This window comes from Hermetia illucens, chromosome 4 (genome assembly GCF_905115235.1).
Source record: "Hermetia illucens chromosome 4, iHerIll2.2.curated.20191125, whole genome shotgun sequence".
In the NCBI taxonomy this organism is placed as follows: Eukaryota; Metazoa; Arthropoda; class Insecta; order Diptera; family Stratiomyidae; genus Hermetia; species Hermetia illucens.
The window spans coordinates 169,569,962-169,587,807 of NC_051852.1; the positions used below are offsets into that span (position 1 = coordinate 169,569,962).

The 17,846-nt window shown below is 43.2% G+C and overlaps 1 protein-coding gene and 1 non-coding gene across 2 annotated transcripts; both read right to left on the bottom strand.

The window, feature by feature from the left end:
- Window positions 1-361: 361 nt before the first annotated feature.
- Trnae-uuc lies at window positions 362-433 on the bottom strand. The gene has a single exon. It is a non-coding gene; the product is annotated as a tRNA-Glu (tRNA).
- An 8,644-nt stretch (window positions 434-9,077) lies between these two features.
- Window positions 9,078-17,632, bottom strand: LOC119655855 (vang-like protein 1). The gene is made up of 2 exons (XM_038061974.1): window positions 16,794-17,632; window positions 9,078-10,894 (listed from the first exon to the last, which is right to left on the bottom strand). Exons 1-2 carry the CDS (start codon window positions 17,068-17,070, stop codon window positions 9,402-9,404), a joined length of 1,770 nt encoding a protein of 589 aa, XP_037917902.1. The 5' UTR covers window positions 17,071-17,632; the 3' UTR covers window positions 9,078-9,401.
- Between the last annotated feature and the right edge of the window lie 214 nt (window positions 17,633-17,846).

Sequence of the window (17,846 nt, forward strand, 5' to 3'; positions counted from 1 at the left end):
GTAGGTCAGGAGGCCAGACAGCTTTTAGGGGTACCGAATTGGTGGACCTCGGCGTAAAACCGGGATGTCTGGAGTTCCTTATTAAGGCATGCCTAGACCGGATACCGGTTGTTGCGCCGTTGATGATGATGAAGAACATCTTGAGTCTCCTCTCGCTGGCCACTGGATTCAGTATATACTTCTCTTACGCGCAGTTATTTGCGTCCTGTCTAGGCCAGTCAGTTCTTACTACTCAACAAAAATTAATTTATTCATTTCTTGATGAAAAGTTGAAAATCACAACAGGTTGTTAGTGCTAATAAAATGAGATGCGAAGATGACTTTGAGAAACAGCAAGTGCGAATTTGATTAACAAAAAAATTTCCCATACCGGGAATCGAACCCGGGCCTTCTGGGTGAAAGCCAGATATCCTAGCCACTAGACCATATGGGATATATTTACGATTCTTCCCAAAGATATCCATCTTGTTATGTATTAAACAAATTTATATATTACACAATCATATCAAATGACAAACCAAAAATCACGCTAATGATGAACTGTAAAATGGATCTGGAATACAATTTGATTGCTATCTTTTGAAGCAAACCATCGATAAAACAACATAAGGATCGCACGTCGTGAATTAGATGATAACGATTTTGCGAGAAAAGAGAAGAAGTCAACTCACGTACTTACTCGTGCGGTTCATCAATCATCAGTTCGAGTGTCATTATGGACACGGAACGCAACATGCACTGAGCTACTTTCACGAAGTTACGTCATCCTTATCCATCCGCCTACACATGTCGGCATCATCAAAGAACGATGCCTAAATAAATACTCGCTAGCAAGTAAGTTAGTTTTATTGCACTAGACCTAAGTAAATACATAATTGTTAGGAAGTAAGAATAAGGAGAAGATGTGTATTTTATTGCTTGCATTGTGACCCTTTAAAAGGACATGTAACTGCAAGCAAAGGGTGCACTCTTATCCAAGATATTAAAGTGAAGAGTCACAGTTGAAATCATTTGTTTTGTAAAGGCGGATCACGGTCGGAAACTCGTGATCATAATTACGACACTTTCGTTTCTAGACTTAAAGTTAACAATAGCTTCCGCATTGGATCTAGAAAAGACCGTTGACTCCGTATGGGCAAACGAATTGATAAACAAACTAATCGAAAACAACTTCCCAATTCCTATTATCAAAATTGTCATCAGTTTCTTCGAAGATAGGCTATGTATGTCAAGGTGGGAAATGAATTTTTCGATCTCTTGCCAGTAACCACAACGATCCATTTCAAAACCTACCTTATACAACGTTTTCACGACTGATGTTCCCATTCCTGAGATCGGCACTGACATTATCCAATATGCCGATGACACTCTTATCTTCGCGTCACAGCTCCGTCCCGACAAGGGCGCCAAAGCAATAGAAAAATACTTGGTACTTCACTGCAAATACTCCTGCTATTGAGGCATTATAATAAATGAGGCAAAACACAATTGTGTACTTTCAGGAGACAATCTATAATAGATACTCAGGCTCTAGAAGTATCCACAAAAGTGCTAAACGTTTGAAAATTAAAATCGGAAATATCTATAATAGTGAGCAATTCACAGACGATCGAATATTTGGGAGTTAAGTTTCACGAATTTTTCAAATTTAATCCGCACCTGGAGTTCCATGGCAAGTAAGGCACGGAGCGCAGTTAATAAGGTCTATTATCTTCTTCCCAAGAAAATAGATCTTAGCGCCAAAGTCAAGCTGATTCTCTGCAATACCCTGATAGGACCCATCATCTGTTACGGAGTACCTACATACGTGGATCACCTGTTCCAACCCTGCCATGAATAAATGCGAATCGTTTGAAAGCCGAATATTAAAATATTGCGCCGGCCTATCTTATAACTGGCAGACTAGAAAAGTCGGGAGAAATACTGAATTATATCGGCGAGCAAGAATGAAACCACTTCGAGGCTATGTTCTCAATTTGATGAAAAAGGGAAGTTCACTAATTCGGCAACTCTATCAACATTTTACCACATTCCCTTTGCCATATTTTTAAATGAATTTAATGGAATATTTTTAAGATTTTTTTTTGTGGATACAGATAGTGCCAACTTTAGTCAATTTTCATCATCAATCATAGTTTTATTGGTGGAAACTTGAGCTCAACAATTGCTAATAATTTGGGAGCTGACCGGACGTGTTTCGTTCGCGCTCCGTGTATTTTATTTGGAAGCAATACACTCCCCGCCTTATTTTCATTAACGCTGAAAATCACTCCTATGGTGCAATCTAACAAAACTCTCAAAGACCATTTCTGAAAAAAAAATATATTTTTATAGTTATCAGCATTTGAAATTTCTACGAAATTCAAACGCACTAAAAAGCCCGCGCCATGTTGTGTGACGTCATAATTCGAGCCAAGAAACTTCAGTAGCCCGGGAACTGACAGTTACTCATAAAAATATAAAATTGTCAAAATTATTTTCCCGCAAAAAATCAAGGAGGACACTGGAAGATTGTTTCGTGCCTTGCTGTACAAATAACTCCATAAAACCCACAGAAAGCTGGCTGTTCCGAAAGAAGATTTACGGAAGAAGTAAATCGCCATTGTCCAACGGAATCCAGTTTCCTTGGAGTCAATTTTAAATTGTGACGATCATTTCAATGAGAGTTAATATTTTTTAGACTTTAACTTAATCTTAATTGATAATATATGAGTACGTTGAAATTTTGTGCCAATTGTATCCAAATTCAAATCAAGTCACAAGAGATACGCAAGATACGCAAAATATTCAACGTGCCCAAGGTCCGAATCCCGCTCAGGGCAAATCAATTTTTTTTTGCGGTCTGTGAATCTTTTAGAATGCGGTAATGGAGACGAAGATGCTACGTTGGACTAGTGGCGTCACACGTTTAGATCACATCCGAAATGAGGACATCCACGATCGTTATGGGGTTACACCGATCGTGGAAAAGTTGCGAGAGAGGCGTCTTCGATGGTATGGTCACGCAATTCGTGCAAACGAGAATTCACTTGCCAAGATTGGTCCGAACATCGAAGTCGATGGTAAACGACCAAAAGGAAGATCTAAACAATGGTGGCTTGATACGCCAGATGGAGATTAGAAAGCCTCGAGATTGCACCCAGATCAGGCATTCGATAGAGCCAAATGGCGCAGCCGATCACGACGAGCCGACCCCGCTTGTGAACGGGACAAAGGCTGAAGAAAAAGAAGGATTGTGCTATTATAAGAAATGAGGGATTCGTTTTACGGCTCCAAGCGCCGCAAGATAACTGTTACCTACGCAACAACTCTGGTTCCACGTTGGACGCCAACTCTGTTACGATGAGAGTCCAATTTTGCATCACCGAGGCACCAAGGCTGTCAACCAACCTAACTCCCTTAACAGGTTTGCTAGTCGTGAACTCCGACTGGAACTAACCCGAATGCTAGCAGTTCGATGAGATATGGGCCGGGGTTCTTAGTTCTCATATTTTATCTCCCTGTCAGGACAGAGATTTAATCACGTACCTTGACTCAGGAGTCATCAAAATAAAACCCACCCGGGGTAAACTACTCTAATAGAGACGTGAAGTCTCGAGGGGGAGTGATATCACCGAGGATTTTAATCTCAGAGAAGCTAAAATGCCCAACGGCTTGATAAGGAAGAGGATTAATTCGATTCGGACTGAGTGTATTTATGCGGTGTTTCCAACGATTAATTATCTGAAATAATAAAAAACTTGTTGTTTCTTTTTCGTTGGTGTAGATATTTATTCTTGTAAATACCGATATTTCGGGAACCACTTGTTCCCTTCATCAGTGGTAACAGGTCTGCTCATCAAAGCAATTTCTAGGATTTCTGAAATTGTTCCTGGATATGATGCGTTGATGACGTTAGTTTTAAGTAGAGATGAACTCCTACATATTCGACTCCTTGTACTAGCTAGCTTTTCATACCTGATAAGGTGAGTAGTATATAACTGCCCCGATTAAGGTTCCTAATGAACAAAACTAGTTCAGCCTTCTCGGCATTCACTGTGAGCCCGTTACGGAGGCCTTCGTTGTGGATTACCTGCAGAGTTTAATTTATTGGTTATAAACTGTACTCACACAGCCAATAATAATAGTAATAATCGTTGGCGCAACAATCCATTTGGATCAGGGCCTTGATGTGTGTTAGAGCACTTCATTCAAACGGTACATTACAGTACACTTACAGTACTCTTGTATCTCTTTCGGAACCCACAGCAAGGTATCTTATCTCAATGGATGTCCGTTCGACAATAATATCGATCTTACTCCACTACAGTATTCTGCCACTACGAACAAGACGTAGTTTAAGGTACCTTCGATATTCTTGAATTTTCAGGCATGGCTTTTTCAAGGTCATTGAGTCCTGTTTTCTTGAATTTGTCTCTCTAGTATAGTCGTGGAGTATAGGACATCCCCACAGTCAGGTTGTGCTTCAGTTTTGCTATCATCACACTTAATGCTGTACAAGTGATAAGCACACAGCAACGAGACAAACACAAAACAAACACAGACTGCTTAATAATTTCTGGTGACAGTTTCGCGATAAACTGGTGGTTTTAGAAGTTGGAAGACTTTTAGGAGCGAAATTGGTTTCTTGGTAGAAATTTCAAAGAAGTTCTAATCAATGTTCTTAGTTTTTCGGCAGTGATCAGGAATGACCTTCTTGGTCCCCTGTTTCAAGCTGACTGGGAAAGAATTCCGAATGCTGTTTCGAGCAAGGGAAAGGCAAAACACATACCCGAAATGGCTCTTCAATGACGCAGGCAAGAGTAACCTTTAAGGGCACAGACTTTATTGTAGACTTCTATAGAATTTTTGAAATCGACTTTTTCTTAGAAATATCCCTCTGTGCGACGGAACGACGAAATTGATTGGATACCACAACCGGCTAAATAGGTTCCGGTGGTTATTGATGGTGTTGGTAATAACATTCTGTTTACAAACTATAAAATGAGACAGTTCTTTAAAGCATTGTAATAATATATATTTATATTTTGTATATATATTTCATTTACAATTTTATTGTTTGCATTTTTTCTTTCAAAATTACAATGTAAGTACATAAATAGTATTGTATATGTGTAAAGATCAAAAAGGTTTCGAGAAACACTGAGGAAACATTAGTTATTCGGTTTTGTAGGTTTCTTTTAGTTAAGAGATTTGTAGCTGCTCATTGAAAGGAAATTACAGATATAGCAACAGGTCATTAAACGAACTGCATAGAAGCCTATAAAACGGTCCCTGACCCATCAATCATTTTCCCAATAGATTGCATTTCTGTATATATCAAATGCAAGTATCTACACATTTTCATGAGAGTGAAAAAAGCACTAAAACATTCATCAAACTGCGGTGTTTAATTATTTGCTTCGCTTAATGATTTTAATAAAAATGGTTTTGCACGTTAAAAAATTTCTTATATCCTATTTGAATTTTCGTCACTTTTTGAGAGCTTAGTTTATTCGAGTTCGCCTCCACGAATGAGACAATTTGAAAATTTCCTTAACTTACTTTTGTGTTGTTTCGCTAATATCTAAAAAAGCAGTCATTAGAATATCTGAGGCCAAAAATGCACGCCTGAATTTTTCTTTATTTTTACTTCATCTTGATTCTCAAAAAATGTTAATCAGCTAGATTATATTAGGTTGGGGAAAAAGTAATGTCGTATTTTGTCAGTAGATGGCGACACTTAAACATGTGTTGTGTTGTACTGATCGCATCGGGTCATACTATACGGCGATTTGAAGACGACAATCTGGGCTACAGGTGTCTCTTTGACAGTTTTATGATCGTGTGTTTTAATCTTAAGTTATAGCGCGTCAAAGATGGAGTCCACCAAGGAAGAAATTCGTCATATTTTCCGTTTTTACTACCTGAGAGGTAAAAATGCCACGAAGGCGGCCGAACAAATTTGTGGGTCCGATACTGTAACGATTCGCATAGCACAGCGTTGGTTCGATCGATTTCGTTCTGCTGTAGTAGATGTCGAAGATACACCCCGTACTGGTAGGGCAATCGTCGTAGAAACTGATAAAATCGTCGAAATCATCCAAGTAGACCGGCATGTGAGCATTCGCTCGATTAGCCACGAACTTGGTAAGGACCATAAAACTGAACCATTTGCAGAAGATTGGATTCCAAAAAAGCTGGATGTTTGGGTGCCACACGAGTTTACGCAAAAAAATCTCTTCGACTGAATCAACGCCTGCGATGCACTGCTGAAACGGAACGAATTCGACCCATTTTTGAAACGGATGGTGAGTGGTGATGAAAAGTGGATCACGTACGAAAATCAGATTCAGTCCTCTACTGTGAGCAATTCGACGGTTTGAAGCAAGCGATTGACCAGAAGCGGCCAGGATTGGTCAATAGGAATGGTGTTCGGTTGCACCAGGACAACGCTCGGTCTCACACATTTTTGATGACCCGCCAGAAGCTACGGGAGCTCGGATGGGAAGTCCTATCGCACCCACCGTATAGTCCGGACCTGGCACCAGGTGATTACCACTTCTTTCGGTCCATGCAAAACGCTCTTGATGCTACTAAGTTCGCCTCAAAAGAGGCTTACGAAAACTGAATGTCTGAGTTTTTTTCCAAAAAAGGAGGGGGGTTTTATAAGAGGGGGATTATGGAGTTGCCTTCTAAATGGTAACAAGTTGCGAACAAAACGGCGCATATTTGACTTAAATCAGATGATTCCAAATATGTTAAATAAAGCGTTAAAATTCCATCACAAATACGACATTTTTTTTTCCCCAACCTAATATTATAGTTTTTTTCTTTTGTTTTTATTCTAAAGAGTTTTGATTTGCTTTATCATTCGCTTTTATGTAAATTTGTTGGGTATATAATTTTTGTCCGCTTATATTGTTCTCTTTTTTCTTTATTTTCACTTTGAAAGTTAATTTGTCGATGTCATATTGGGAAATTATAATAAATTATCATAATAATAGTTGTGTATAAATTAAACAAAATATTTGAGCGGTACGACTTTTCACTTAAGAGCTAGGAAGTTGTCTGAGTATCTTTGATGATCGTTTGAGTTGGGTAGATAAATCCTATTTGATGCTGCTGCTTCTGAGCAGATGGCAGTGACATAAAAACATTTCATTTTGACCAGCATCTTTTGTGAAGAAAAATGGCAAGAAATATGCCGATGGTGACATTGATTTCACATGAGATTCGCCGGTGTTCAAACAGTATAGATTGATTCTAATGTACTATTGTTCGGCTGGCGTTAATAATTGTATATCTAACGGCAGTGTTTGTGAATTTCATGGGCTTGCTTGACCCATTCATCGCAACGTTATCGCCAGTGGTAATGTGTAATAAAGTGTCTGTTCGGTCCAGCCGGATTTCAGTTTCTGTCACAGCCGACCAGACATCAAATATTGAGAAAGGGAAACATATGTAAGCGTCCAAAGGCATATTACTATGTCAACAAATCAATTTGCCGCTTAGTACCCCCTCGGTCATGAATCTTACGTCCTAATAAATACTCACTGGAGGGAAAGGAAAATTTAATCATTTTCTATAAAATAATTTTTCTAACTAAATATCTACTTTAAGGAATAGTTGGGAATTGTTAAAGCTTAGAAAAACTACTCAAATCTATTATTTCGAAAACAAAATAATAAGCACGAGAATGCAGGACTCTAATCAAACTCTTTTCCGCTGTTGGTTGTGGCAATCAAAATTGTTTTCTACTTTGGATATGTAGTTTGGATTATGGTAGGAGGTGTCAGTCACTTGCATCGTTCAAGTGAGGAATCGAGTTTAATGAAAGTGAGCATTGCTGTTGGACTGGTGTTCCTGGAGAGACTCCAACTATTAATTGGAGATTAATATTTATTGAGTGGCTAATTCAGAAATAACATACCGTTCAATAAGTCCCGGGACTAGCGTAGAGATGGTGCTAATAATGCCATTTATATACCAAAGTTCAGAAGTACCAACCTTCAGATAAGTTGTGTCAAAATTAGATGTAATTCGAAACATAACCAAGAAAGCTATAGTGGTTAAAGTGACACTACCTTTGCAATCGTCAAAAAATGGACCAAAACGAGTTTCGTTTGTTGATAAAATATTGTTTTCTAATGGGAAAAAACACTGTTCAAGCTCAGCAATGGCTTGAAAAACGTTATCTGCACTCTACTCCGTCAGAAACAACCATTTGTCGGTGGTATGCTGACTTGAAACGCGGTCATGTTGATACAAATGATGCGGAACGTTCGGGTCGGCCAAATGAGGCGGTAACTTCCGAAAACACCAAGCAAGTATTGAAAATCGTGATGGGTGACCGCAAAATGAAAGTGCGCGAGATAGCTAAGATGGTGAACATATCAACTGGTAGTGCATTTACTATTTTGCACCAAAAATTGGCTATGAAAAAGGTTTTTTCCAAATGGGTGCCGCGTTTGCTCACAATGGAATAAAAGCAACAACGTATCCATGATTCGAAGAGCTGTTTGGCACTGTTAACTCGCAATAAACAGGATTTTTTGCGTCGATATGTGACAGTGGACGAAACATGGATTCACCATTTTACTCCGGAGTCAAGTCGGCAGTCAGCTGAATGGCGTACGACCGGTGAAAGCCGCCCGAAGCGTCCAAAAACACAACAGTCGGCCGGCAAAGTAATGGCGTCCGTATTCTGGGATGCGAATGGTATAATTTTCATTGACTACCTCGAAAAAGGAAAAACCATCAATAGCGACTACTACATGGTGTTATTGGATCGTTTGAAGGTCGAAATAGCGAAAAAACGCCCACACATGAAGAAGAAGAAAGTCATCTTTCATCAAGACAACGCACCGTGCCACAAGTCAATCAAAACGATGACCAAATTCAACGAATTAGGTTTCCAACTGCTTCCTCATCCTCCATCCTCGCCGGATGTGGCCCCCAGCGACTACTGGCTCTTTGCGGATCTCAAAAAGATGCTCCAGGGAAAAAGATTTGGCTCAAATGAGGTGATCGCTGCTATTGAGGTTCATTTTGAGTCAAAAGACAGCAAATCGTTCTACAAACATGGCATTGAAAAGTTAGAGAAGCGTTCAAATAATTGTATTACACTTGAAGGAGATTATGTTGATGAATAATAAAGTATTTTGCCGATAAAATGTTGTTTTCATAGTTAGTCCCGGGACTTATTGAACGATGTGTTATAGTTTTCGCATTCAAACAAACGCGGAGTCCTTTTGTATTCTATTCCTAATCAGAGAACTTTGACTTTGAAAGCCTCCAATTCAAACCAATGCCAGCAATGTTCACACTCCACTAAACTGTCTTTCCAGTTCCTAAACTTCACCAGGGGTGCTTTTCATTCATTCGATCAGTTTATATGCGAATGAATGTGTGACATTTTGTCACACCGATGTCTCCGAGTTTAACTTCAAAACAAATTTATTGCTCTTCGGATCGACAACCTCCTCTGAAACATTGAAGTGCGGCAAACGATGCACGGTGACAATCAGCGATACATCGCACTGTATCAACTGAAATGTAGTTTCATTTGAAATTGGTCGCGACAGAAGTTCCTCGCAGACAAGTGACCAAGACTGCACTGAACGACGCTCTTTTTCATTTTGTAGAACCGGTGATTCCGTTAGATAGGGCTCCAAGAATGCTCTGGGCGACAAATCGTGTTTCAAACAATTCGACAAATGTTTCAGGATGCTTTCGAAAGTATGACGAGGTTGCTGTCGAGTAACACGCAAGAATTTTTGAAGTGCTCGTGCCATTGATGGGAAAACTGCCTGAGCGGCCTCGGTAGGATCCAGCGGGATAGCAGGAGCTGGTTCATTGTGGATACGTTTGATATGCGTGAAAGCTTCCTCAGCGGCCGTAATAAGACGAGCTCGACGTTTCTTTACGCGGCGTTCGTACTCATGTTCTTCATAGAATCGTTCATTATGTGATGAGTCACGACGGCGAGCATTGGCTGCTAACACAGCCCGACTCTGACTCTGTTGCTGGGATGGATTAGCTCCATCAACTTCATAATACTTAAAGCTAGACGAATGCTTTCGTTGGGATTTCGAGACAGGAATACGCTCCAAATAAGGATTGTAGATTGAAAAGTCTACGTAGTACCTTTGTAAGACCCACACCGCAGCACGTTGAATACTTAATTGACCTATACAATAGGATTTACTCACTCCGTCCGGTGAGCGGATAACTTTGATATAATACACTGGCTCCTGATGGCGGAGTTCAAGCAACACAACCGCTATATAGTGAATAAATAGTAGCGTATCAACAAAATTTGTTGCATAAGCCACTAGCGATTTATATGTGATTGCTTCTCCCCCCTCGACAATAATCTTCGAACCATTCGTCACTTGTACAATATAGAAAAGCCAGTAGGAAAACGTCGACACCACAATTAACAACAGAACAGTCGCCCGGAATAGAAAAATTCGGGGCATCGTTGCAACCGATCGTCTAAGGAACAGAGCCCAAGTTCCTAATGCTAATAAAATCAGTCTTGCCGTAAGCGACACCAACAATCCCTTACACTCACTGCTGCATGCCAATAGCTTTGCTTTATCGGTTGGTGTTAAGTCACCATGATCGAATGCTGACGTGAAAAATCCCAACTTTGGGAGCATTACCATCGCCACAGGCGAAAAGAATGCCACAAATCCTAATACTAATGAAAATATCGATTCGACATAACGTCGACATGCAAATCCTAATCCTGATTCGTTCTCTCTATGCCATATTTTGTTTACGTCTTCCATTGATATGCTCTGTTCCGATGTGTTGCCTGTGACGGCTGTTGTGTTTTCGCCCCAATTTTCATCCTGGGGAAGGATTTGAACTTCGATAATTTCCTGCCCATCTCGATTTTCGTCACCTGTAATGGAAAAAGTAAAATTTAAGAATAATTAAGTTTAGCGCTTTTGTATTTACGAGGTGAATAGCGAAACCGAATGTCCATAGAGGTATATTAAAAAAAATCGCAAACCGGCTTGGCGCTTCAGGATCGATAAACAGAGGTGCATCCAGTAAGGGGAGCTAATTGTTTATGAGATCTTAGATATTCACGGCGATGAGAAACTTTGGCCAGGAGAGCTCCCTAAACACCCTGAAATGTGAGTAAACGGAAATGGAGTTCATTCTAGCCCAGAAACAGGTTCATAAACAAAACTCCAACCTACAAGTGTCATCCAACTTTTCGTTTAGAGTTAAAATTGTTGAGCTGTCCGAAAAAGAATTAACTAGGAATATGGTGAGAGACCGTGATAGTCCCACCGTAGGGCTGAATCAGAAAAGTTAAAGAGAAGAAGGACTAGATAAAGATGTCATTCACAGGCATTTTAAGAAAGGTGACAATGCCAAATGCTAACGGCCGGCGATGCTTACCCGCAACTATAATGGATCCTGTTCTTCCTCTGATCGGTGTGGCAAAGACCGACCCTAACTTCAACTTCTGGCTCAGTGAACACATAGAGAAATAAACTACAACATCATGCAATTTTTCATATATCATAAGTGCTGGTGAAGGGCAGCACCTACTGCAATGTCTGAGGCATCGATGAATACTGTTAGGGGTGCATTTGGCTCATGGCTAGCTTTGTAGACCACGCAATCACCCCGGAGAATTTAGTCTTAGATCCAGAATAGTACGCATTCACGATCGCGCGATGTTGTGTGTCTTTGGTGTCAATCGCTATAACCGTCTCCGAGAAAAATGCGTGTGACGGACAGACAGACCCCGCCAGGGGAACCGTCCTCCTATAGACCCATATGTCTTCTAGACACTATGAGGAAAATGTTGGAGCGGGTTATTTATAATAGACTACTCCGTCATCGAGAGCCAAGGGGTCCTTTCAGATGGGCAGTATGGGTTCCGTAAAGCCAGATCAACCATTGATGCCATCAAAATGGTTACTGTACTGGTTGTACCAGCAAATATTGTGTGGTGGTCACCTTGGATGTGAGGAATGCATTCAACTCGGCCAATTGGAACCTTATACGAAAGTGTCTGGTGACGATTGGTGTTCCCACCTACCTCGCCATTATTATAGTTAGCTATTTGCATGAGCGAACATTGTGGTATAATACTGATGATGGACCCAAGGAGTACGTTGTCTCCGCGGGTGCCCCACAGGGCTCTGTACTGGGCCCACTACTGTGGAACATCATGTACAATGATGTGCTTAACCTTCCCGTTCCGGAGGAGGCCACGGTGGTGGGTTACGCCGATGACATAGCACTGGTTGTGGTCGCAAAGCATCTCGAGGATGCTGAGTTGTACTCAAGCGAAGTAATCAGTGTTGTTAAGGCTTGGCTAGAGAGTGCTGGACTGACACTCGCGCAGGAAAAGACGGAAGCGGTCCTCATCACTAAGCGCCGCAAAAGAAATTACGCCTGCATTAGAATCGGGAATCGTATCATCACTTCCAAATCTGCCCTCAAATACTTGGGGATGATGATAGACGGAAAACTCAATTTTAAGCAGCACACAGAGCATACTTGTAAAAAAGCATCCACCACGAGTATGGCTCTAGCAAGGATGATGCCGAACGTAGGAGGACCGCGGCATACTTGCAGGTTGCTCATAGCCAAGGTGGTGAGTTCTATTATGCTGCATGCAGTCCCAGTTTGGGGAAACGCGCTGCAGGTTTTAGTCAATGCTTATAAACTGAGTACGGTTTACAGAAGAACAGCCTTAAGGGTGTGTTCTGTCTTCAGGACCGTCTCAGACGATGCAGCGTTCGTTATCTCGGGAATGGTGCCGATTGACATCCTGGTAACCGAAATGATGAACATTTATAACACCAGGTCCATCTCTCCCTTATCGAAGGTGAAAAAAGCCGAAAGAGAGAGTTCCGTAAGCAGATGGCAACAGCGATGGAACCAGTCAGAAAAGGGTCGTTGGACTTACAGGTTGATCCCTTCCATCAGGGAGTGGCTGGAGAGATCAATTATAATCTCACCCAGTTTTTCACCGGCCATGGAGGATACCGTCAATACCTGTACAGGTTTAAATTGGACACCGGACCTAATTGTCCAAACTGCGACGGGGTCCCGGAGGACCCAGCGCACGTATTCGTCCAATGTCCTAGGTTCGTGGAAGAAAGAAGGAACCTAGAGGAGACTCTAGGTGAAGTGCTATCACCGGAAAATTTTGTCCGGAAAATGGTAGCTTGCCAGGAAGACTGGGATGCCATCAATTCCATGACCGCAGTAATCCAGAAGAAACTGTGAACAGCACAAGTGAGGAAGGCGCGGTTACGAACCCCGCGGGACGACGGAAGGAGACTTAGCTAAAGTAAGCTAACTCCGCCCCGTGATGTAATAATTAAAGGTGGTTCCACCGGGTAGGGGGGGAGTCGGGGGTGGTTTTAGTGGGTAAAAATCCTATACTCTGGCGTGCCCAGGCCAGAGTTTTTTGAAGATTTCCACCTCCTTTAAAGAAAAGACAGACAGAGGGGTGGTGATAGACAGGAATCTTAGCTATAAGCAACACGTGCGGTATGTTTGCAACAAATCATTATTTGCAAGTATGACCCTGGCAAAGATGATGCCGAACGTGGGAAGGCCACGGCATACCTCTAGGTTGCTTATAACCAGAGTGGTGACCTCAATAATGCTCTATGCGACCCCAGTTTGGACCGAGGCATTGCCGATGCCAGTTAACACTAGCAAACTGAATGCAGTCTACAGGAGGACAGCTCTGAGGGTATGCTCTGCCTTCAGGACTGTCTCAGATGACGCAGCATTCGTCATCTCTGGAATGATGCCGATTGACATCTTGGCAGATGAGATGGCGAATATATACCATACGAAGCGAATCTCTCCCTTATCACAGACGAAGAACGCTGAGAGGGAGAGATCCATAAATAGATGGCAAGAGCGGTGGGAACGCTCGGGAAAGGGTCGGTGGGCGGGTCACTTAATCCGTATGGATGAGAATGAGCCAGACAGCTTTTGGGGATATCGAATTGGTAGACCTCGGCGCAAAACCAGAGTGTCTGGAGTTCCTTGCTAAGGCAGGCCTGGACCGGATTCTGGTTGTCGCTCTCCGTTTTGCATGTATGAGGACCCTCCTTTTTTTTTTGAGGCTAGGGTAGGTGAATGCATTTACGCACACAATGTTGGACTCCCGATTCGGTACGTCGTCGGACTACCAACTAAACACCTCCCCATCGTCAGAGAGCTAGACTGGAACCGTTTGTCACATTACTTCGAGCTAATCCCCGAACTCTCCCGCTTTGCGGAGCTTTCAAATCAGGGAATTCCTTTCACCAACGGGGGGGGGGGGGGGGGGGAGAGGAGGAAGGGAACTGTCAGTTCAAGGAACTTCTTGCCATCCGGCTCCTCCACCGGTCGAGTTCTATCTTCTTAGCAACGAGAAGGGCCCGAACGTAATGGGCAACACGATTCCACCTGTCAGCAGTCCTCAGCATCTCTTCGACAATGTTGTCTGGAGAGAGATCCCCTGTGTTTAAATAGAGCTGCTGACGAACCCCATCCCACCTTCCACAAGAAAAAAAAGTGTGGTGGGCGTCGTCCACAACTCCATTGCAAAGCACACAATCCGGAGAACGCGCCTTTCCAATCTTGTGCAGGTAAGACTGAAAACCTCCATGCTCACTTAAAAATTGGGTAAGGAAATTGTCAATCTCACCATGCTTCCGATTCAGCCACGCACCTAAGTTGTCGATGAGTTGCGCAGTCCATCTGCCTCTAGTTTCATTTTGCCAAGAGAGCTGCCACTCGTCTAGAATGTGTTGCCGTTCTTTGCGAGCAACTACCTCCCTTGGCTCATCTCCCTTGCGCTTGTATATGCCCTGACGCTCCCTAGCAAGAAGGGCAACGGGGATAACTCCCGCGATCACCATCACGGCCGGTTCAGAGACAGTGCGGTATGCAGACGCTACCCGTAAAGCTCTCCGTCTCTGTACTTGCGCGAGGCGTTTACGATATACCTCTTTTTTAAGAGCGCCAGCCCATACCTCCGCGCCGTAGAGCAGGACAGACTGCGTTGAGCTCATCAGGAGACGTCGCCTACTAGACGTAGGACCCCCAATGTTTGCCATTAGTCTACTTAACGCCGAAGCTCCACCCGCAGCCTTGTTCGCTGCTGCTTGGATTTGCTCAGAAAAGCTAATCTTTGAGTCAATAGTCAACCCGAGGTACTTTACCGCTGATTTTGACTCCATGATCGACTCGGCGAACGATATGGGACGCAGGGTCAGAATTCTCTTTTTAGTCAGGATGACTACTTCGGTTTTTTCCAGTGCAAGGTTGAAACCATGAGTAGTCATCCATCCGCTTACCCGTCGCATCAATATGCCGAGTCTGCTTTGCGCCTGTTCGACAGTGCGTCCAGCAACAAGCGCTGCGACATCATCTGCGTAGCCGACCAGGCGCGACTCTTCTGGCATGTCGAGTTTAAGCAGAAGGTAGCGTTCCAGAGGTCCGGCCCTAGGATGGATCCCTGTGCTACCCCCGACGTGACCTCCATTCACCTTTGACCCTCTAGTGTTTCATAGAGCAGGGAGCGGTTCCTCAGATAGTCCCTCAAAATCCGTAAGAGACAGTTCGGCACATTGAAGGTATTGTCTAGTGTGCCTAGAATGTCTTTCCATCTTACGGAATTGAAGGCGTTTCTGACGTCAACCGTTACGAGGAGCACCACCCGTCGAGTTCGGCGGCTATGTGCCTCTGCTCGTCGAACGGCGTCCACGACTTGCATGACAGCATCAATTGTCGATCTCCCCGCCCTAAAACCAAACTGCCAGGGAGATAAATCTCCGGCAGCGCGTATCGCTTCAGCGAGTCTTCTTCTGATGAGCTTTTCGAGCACTTTCCCAGCAGTATCAAGCATACATAGTGGGCGGTATGAAGACGGCAATTCGGGATCGCCTTTCCCTTTAGGGATCAGCGCAAGCCTCGCAACTTTCCAACGAGCAGGGAAAATGCCCTCTTTCAGGCAAGCGTTGAATGCGCCGAGCAGTAGGTCTGGCCGGTGTTGGAATACCAGTTTGTATACCTCTGCTGGAATACCATCGGGTCCTGGCGCCTTCTTGTTTTTCATAGAGAGGACTGCCTGTTCCAACTCTTTTATAGAGAAAAGTGGATAGTCCTCTGCGCTCTCCGCGCCGACGTCACCATCCCATACGGGATGCCCAGGGAAGAGTGCCCTTACAATGCGGTCCATCTGCTCGGCCTTAAGTGAACAGGGTTTCCGTAGAGCTCCGATTTTTCGGGTTACCAGTTTGTAACCGAGTCCCCACGGATCCCCATTCACCTCGTCGACCAGATCTTGCCAGCGAGGACCCTCCCTTAATCTCAATGTAGAAGGATGTAACTCAGCACATGTTTTCACTAAATTTCCTATCGTTTCTGAGAAAAGTGCATGTGACAGACAGACAGATTTTAATTTTACAAACAAACCCTTAAAAAACACCAAGATCCGTACACAAGGGCGGCTGGATGACGATGGCGACGAATCTACTGGGTTTCACCTCGGGAGATCGATTTTTTCAATATATATCGGGTCTTCCAATCTAGCTAAGGAACGACCTTCCTTTTGAACAAGAAAAGAAATTTTTCAAAACATGAGTGACGTGAGTTTCCTTGAGAGGAGTTTGAGGTTTTGGTATTTGAATAAAAAATATCAAGCTTTTGTTCGAGTGGAAATGTTGAGGTCGTGCCGAATAATTAGAAGTCGCCAGAAAACAATGCACCGGAATTGACATTTGCATGGCTCGATAGCGCCGGCACTCACTCAAACCGCATACCTGTTAGGTTGACGCTCGTTTGAAAAGGTGCCATGTCGCCGCCCCGCTTGCTCTTGTTGCTTCGATGCGAGTGCCTGGTTCGATCCCGGTCTCGATGGTGGTGGCTTCCGCCGCCGATTGTCGGTGTCGAGCTAAAGGATCCTCCGCCGCCTGAGTTTCCACCGACTACGCTACCTGCCAGTCCCCCGGCTCCAGGACCCGTTCCGCTGCTGGCGTTCTGATTGCGAGATCTCCTCGACCGTCCACTATGCTCCGACTTGACGGATTCCGTATCCATTGTAGACGCAATTGCGAAAAACTAATTTGGGAAAACTAAAAACAAAACAAAAATCGCACAGCGAAGACATTAATCCAAACGACATTCCGTCGCGCGTTCTTTTCGATTCACACACTTCCGAAAATGCGAAATGAGTTCTAGACAAAATGCACGCGCGATGGATAGCAAAAGTATCCGCGCGGCTCGAGCGAGGTAGAATTTATGTGAAAATCAATAGACGAACATGTTTTTTGTTATCATTAATGTCGAGTCGTGGCACACACTCAAGTTTCGATCTGACGGCGCCGGGGTGTGGAAAACGTAAAAAGCAACAAAACTTAGAACTCGCCGTGACCGGAGAGTCCAATTAGAAACTTGTTTTCACGTTCTCGGTGACAGGTGCATGGCGACGGGTTGTTATTCACTTTATCTTTATGAAGTTTGCACTTCCGGGTGAACAAAGCGCACTATTTGAAACACCTCATTCGTAGTAAAGCAGTATTTCCACCGAATTAAAAGGAAACCGCCGTGCTCACGAAGCCATCTCACAAGAGTTCAGTCACTTTTTGTTGATGTTCAAAGGTTTTGGAAGGGAGGAACGTGGATTTCTGTCGCGCATGTTGGCAGCGCCAGCGGGTACAGATTCGGAAATTATCTTTATTCATGCTGTTACTGAAATGAAATAAAGTCAAAGGATTTCTGGAGTGATGTCAGATATTTTTCATATTTTCGGATTTTTTAATGCAGGTGATAATTTCTCTACAAAGTATTTTAGCCACATCAAATTTAATTCCTCC